Source organism: Varanus komodoensis, unplaced genomic scaffold (genome assembly GCF_004798865.1).
Source record: "Varanus komodoensis strain SLA01 unplaced genomic scaffold, ASM479886v1 scaffold83, whole genome shotgun sequence".
In the NCBI taxonomy this organism is placed as follows: domain Eukaryota; kingdom Metazoa; phylum Chordata; class Lepidosauria; order Squamata; family Varanidae; genus Varanus; species Varanus komodoensis.
In genome coordinates, this window is record NW_025336520.1 from 1759737 (window position 1) to 1764911 (window position 5175).

The 5175-nt window shown below is 54.8% G+C and overlaps 1 protein-coding gene across 11 annotated transcripts in view; it reads right to left on the reverse strand.

The window, feature by feature from the left end:
* The window catches only part of NCAM1 (neural cell adhesion molecule 1), a 172443-nt gene extending 170635 nt beyond the window's left edge, over positions 1–1808 (reverse strand). For all 11 annotated transcript variants that reach the window (XM_044456276.1, XM_044456273.1, XM_044456272.1 and 8 more), the window contains exon 1: positions 1407–1808. In XM_044456276.1, coding sequence (XP_044312211.1) covers positions 1407–1500 — 94 coding nt within the window. In that variant the 5' untranslated portion in view covers positions 1501–1808. The remainder of the gene's footprint in view (positions 1–1406) is intronic.
* Positions 1809–5175: the final 3367 nt, after the last annotated feature.

Consider the following 5175-nt stretch of genomic DNA (forward strand, 5'->3'; position numbering starts at 1 on the left):
CGCGGCGACGCCCTCCGCCTCGGCCGCAGCCCGTCCTTTTTCTCCCCCCCCACCCCCGTCCGCGCCGCCAGAGCGTCGAGACCCTGCTCCTCCTCCTGAAATGCAAAACGCCGCCTGCTCGCCCCCGGCCCGCCCGCGCGCGCGCGCGCATCTGCCCCCGGCAGAAATAACGAATTAACTGAACTAAAAATTAATCAGGCAGGCGCGGAGGATTTGCAGCGGCTGCGGACTCGCCCATGAACTGGAGGCATAAACAACCCAAACGGCCGGGCGGGGGGAGGGCGGGGGAGGGGCGCCCCCCCTTCAGCTGGGCACAGAGCGGCATCATTTAAATATCGCACGCAGCATCCCCTCCCTCGTCCTGCTCCTCGCCATTGTCTACAACTGGCGATAGGCAGAAGCCTCAGCATCACACAGGGGGGGCACGCACCTGCGCGCCCCCCTCCCGGGCAGCTGGCCAGCGACCGTGCCCGAGCCGTTGCCCCGCCAGGCGCACGCCCTTGGATCACGCCCTCCCCCCCCCCCATGTCCACTTTCTCCTGTCAAACTGCGCGGTCTGCAGAGCCTCTTCCCGGCGGCGGGCGCGCCTCCAGCCAATCCCTTGATTTTGCACGCTCGTTTGAATGAGGACAAGGCTGCCACGGAGCGCGCGTCCTCCGGCGGCGGCGCGGGCGCAGCGAGCGCATTCCGGAGCGTCGCCCGCCCCGGCCGGCCCCGCCGCCCGGCCTCGTCTCCAGCAGCCCGGAGCAGCCCCTTCGTGCTGCCCCCTCCGGCTCGCCCCCGGCAGTCCGTTAGGAGCCCCCCAGCGCCTGGCAGCGCGGCTCTGGCCGCGGAGGAGCCCATTGTTCGCCGGAAAGATGCTGGGCTGGGGTCGCCCACCCAGCTGCGCGGGGACGGGGCGAGGGGGTCCGGCTTAGCATTTCGGTCTGCCGAGGCGGCGCCCCCCCGCGCAGCCCCCGCGCCCGGACGCCCCCGGCACGCGCGCACGGGAAGCGTCGCCGAGCGCCTCGGGGCTGCGCCGCGCTGCCCTGCGCCGCGCCCGGGGCGCCGCGCGTTGCCCGCTGCGAAGGATCAAGCGGGAGGCAGCCTGCCGGCGGCTGCGAACGGGGGGCAAAGGCGCAATCCGAGCCCCGGCGCCCCCGCGCTAGGCTCGCCTCGGCTCCTCCCGCCCAAGCGGCCGCCGCCACCCCCGCCAGCAATTCTCCGCGAGCCGGTGAAAGGCGCCCGCCGGGGCGAGGCGGGCGAGGAGGCAGCGCCGCCCGCATCCCTCGCCGCACACCGAGGCTCGGCTCGGCTCGCGACGAGCGGCGGGCAGGTCCAGGCGAGGCTGCGTGCGGCGCTCGCAGCCCCCGCGCAACGGCCGCCTTGCCCGCTGCCGGCGCAGCCCCCGCGCGCAAGCGACGTACCTGCAGTGCCGAGGAAGAGCAGGGACCAGACGAGATCCTTGCTTTGAAGCATTGTCATCCGCGGGATGGCGAGGAAGTTTGCTTGCATAGGCATATATTTCCCCTTTCGGTTGCAGCCCGGGCGCGTGAGGACCAGAGTTTCTGCTGCCGGGCTAGGAAGGAGCCGGGGGCCAAGCAAATCACAAAATCCCCCAGAATGGTGCGGTATTTTTATTTATTTTTTTGTCCAGATGCTTCCAGGCTGCTTTCGGGAGCTGATCAGAGAATGAGTGACAGTCACAGCCCCAGCACAGAGCCGCAGCGAGAGATCCCTGCGCTGCTGCCCTGGATTCGCTTGGTGAGGCTGCTGGGAGCGAGCAGGCGCGCGCCACCTCGCAGTATTCTTCCACCCAGACTGGCCACCGAAATAGTACAGTGCAACGAGCATCTCGGAATACCAGGGAGAGAAAGAGGCAGCAGGAGCCGCGGAAGCAACCGCCTCGAAAAGGTGGACTGGCCCTCGCAGGATCTGGATTCCTTCCCACTAAGAAGGACCAGCGGCGATCGTCGCTCTCCTTTCTCAAATCCTCCTTGCAGACGCGCGTGCTGGCAATTCAGTCGCGCCTTGTTACAACAGTGAGGAAAACAGTAGTAGCATCTTCTTACGAAGCGGGCGGAGGTGGGGGGGAGGCCAAGAGCGCTCTTGGAAAAGCAGTTTTGCAGGCGAAAGGGGAGCTGCGGCATCTTTCTTCGAGACTTCGGATGGCAACGCAATTCATTATTTGTGTTGGACTGATATATGTCATCACCAAAGAACCGAAGCCCAAACAAATCAGGCATGCTAGCCCAGTAGCAGAATAGCCACAACCGTAAACAACAACGAGCCCCACGCTAGCCTTGTTTGGGGTATGGTGCGGCAGTTGTGAACAAAAGGGACAATGGCTGCAACATTTTGAAAAAGGGAAACAGGGTTGTGTTGGTGGCCAGGCTCACTGCCTTTGAAAGGTCCGAGTTGCTTCCCTATCCTCAGAAGCGAACGTGCCAACTAATCGGGAGCTCATGCAGAAATATCAAAGCACCTTCCTCCATGCATGATGGCATGCATGCGCCCACGAGCGTTTCCCGATGGGTGTGTGTCCTCGGGCAACGTAAGGGACCAGCTCCATTTGTAGCCCAGGAGAACTGACGTCACTTCATCTCACATAGAAACCTAGAGCCATAGAAGAGGAGTTGGAGAGACCAGCAGGTCCAGCCCCTGCTCAGCACAGCACCCCAAGTGAAACCGTCCCTGGCCACATCCTGAATGCCTCCTTTTTTGTACTGGATGTTAGAAGTGCTGTGCTGAGCAACCCACATGCAGGACCAGGAAAGCTGCTTTCTGAGGTGGAACAGTCTGGAAACATGTGCACAGGGCCTGCCTGTACCATACTTGCCAGAGTATTTTGCTTGCAAATATCGCAGGAGTCCTGACTGAAAGGTCTCCCCACTTAGAAGTCTGGCTCAGTCTTTCTTGGGATTTCGGAGAGCCACCCAAGAGAGGATTTCTGGAGAGATTTGTCATAGAGGTTCCATAATTTAAAAAGAAGAAGAAGAACAGAAAGACGTTTGAGGTTGAATTAATTGGAAGAAAAAGGCAATTGTTTTCCACAGGTAAACGCTTCAGTGTAACCTCATTTTGTCTAAATTACTAGAAAATGCTTCAGATGAAAACGCCCCTTTGTCGCAACTTGCAGCATAATTTGACTGAGATGATTAACTGTTCTTTCTGTTTAAAAGGAGCCTTAAAATGCAGATAATTGTTTGCTTTCCGGTTGCCAAAGGAATAGTTGGAACCACAGTTTGCCATGTCAGAAAGAGAGGAGTGACAAGTGTAAACCAAGCCACACATCTTATTGACTATATTAAAAATAAAAAGAATGGGGGAACCGCCATCAGTAAGCAAGCCAAAACATTTTAAATAATTCTGAAGGAGCACTTCTCCCCTTCCTCTATTTAAAAAAAATATATGCAAAGATGAATTTTACACTGCAGAAAATTGTGTACATCCTGTCCTAAAAGGGCCAGATAAGATCATGGGGTTGGGGGCACAGTGACCTTTTCAGACGATAGTGAGAGGCAAGCAATCGTGGCCATGTACAAAACCCGCTTTGCTAGGGTTCCATTTGGGACCAATCCTAGCAAAGTGAACTAGGATTCACTTTTTTCCTTCCATTTTTTGAGCTAGGAGGAGGACATGGTGCTTCATGACGTTTGCTGCTGGAAGTCCTGCAATGCCACGTTGAAACAGCTCGTTGCTTCTCACGGGGGCGACTTCCAGTGCCCTGGCCCCTAACTGGCTGCTCGGCGCTTTGAAGAGGTCATGCTCGCCCCCAGCCCACCTTTTGCCACGGCCCATTTAGTCAAGAGACCGAACTGCCACCCCCAGACCCTCCCAAAATTCCATGGAAATAGTCAACCACTTGGCCATGATCACGTCCGGATTAAGCGAGGCAACATCTTCAAGGCACTATTACACCAGTGTGTTACTGAAACTGGTCCAAGGCCATCTGCCTCCCAGTTAAGCTTCGGTATTCTGGACCATCCTGTCCTAGTCCCTATCTATCTATCTATCTATCTATCTATCTATCTATCTATCTATCTATCTATTTGGAGTTTTTGTATGCCGTCCCATGCGCATAACTCTCGGGATGGCTTCCATACAATAAATAAACAAGGCCTATAAATAGTATACATAAAATCTAGATTCACCCTGGCTGTAGAATTAAAACCAATAAATAATATTCAAAGTTGTTAAAATACTGTTTAACTTAAAAGGTCTTGGTCTGGCGCCAAAAAACAAAGATGGCGCCAGGCGGACCTCTCTGGGGAGCACGTTCCACAGGTGAGGAGAAAGAGCAGAGCAGAAAGATTACTCCTGGACCTAGGAGTGACTACAGCAACTCTTCCAGGGTTCTCGGATTATATACCAATAAGTAGGGAAGAACCTTGGTGCTTCTGAGGAGATCTCTGCCCCGCACCTGTCATTCCAAGTGCACAGAAAGTCCTGATGCAGGCCAATGCCCACAATGCACCTGGGCTTGAATTTCATCCCTTAATAGGGTATTCTTGTAGGTTTTAGCACAATAACATTTTTAAAAATGGAAGGGCTAAAACTCTGGGTACAGAGACAGGTCTTCCCTACTACACGCTTTGCCGATGAGTTCTCCTCTACCTGCTGCATATTTTATTAATTTACTTTGCACCAATTTGAATATCAAGAGGGTATATGTTCTCCTGTTTAAAGATATGCTGAACTGAAGTAGGTTATCCATAGGTCAACATATTTCAATGTGTGAATGACATGAAAGGCTATGCAGAACACTCTGCAACCCTACTCATGACTACTCGGAAGTAAGACCCATTTTATCCCATGGGACTAACTCCTAAGTAAATATCATTGCAGGATAAAAAAATCCTTTACATTTTTACCAGGAAAAAAACCCATACTGGTCAAAGGAGTTTCTGCCCAGGTAAATTACCTATCTGGCAAGTAGAAAAAGTTGTGATAGGGCTGCATCCGGTCTTTGGCATATTAGAAGTTGGCTCGGAGAGAAAAGTTTCCAGCGAATGGCGCTGCTACCGAACTGACCTGGTTTCCACAAGCACTTCAGCTGCAGCAAGGCAAGGTGGCCTTTTAAAGCCCTACTACATGCTGGGTACAATTTACCTGTTTACGCACTCAGGTGTGCCTGTCGTGTCATCCAAACCGTGGCGGCATCCTCAAAGAGCCCATGATGGTTTTTGTTGCTGG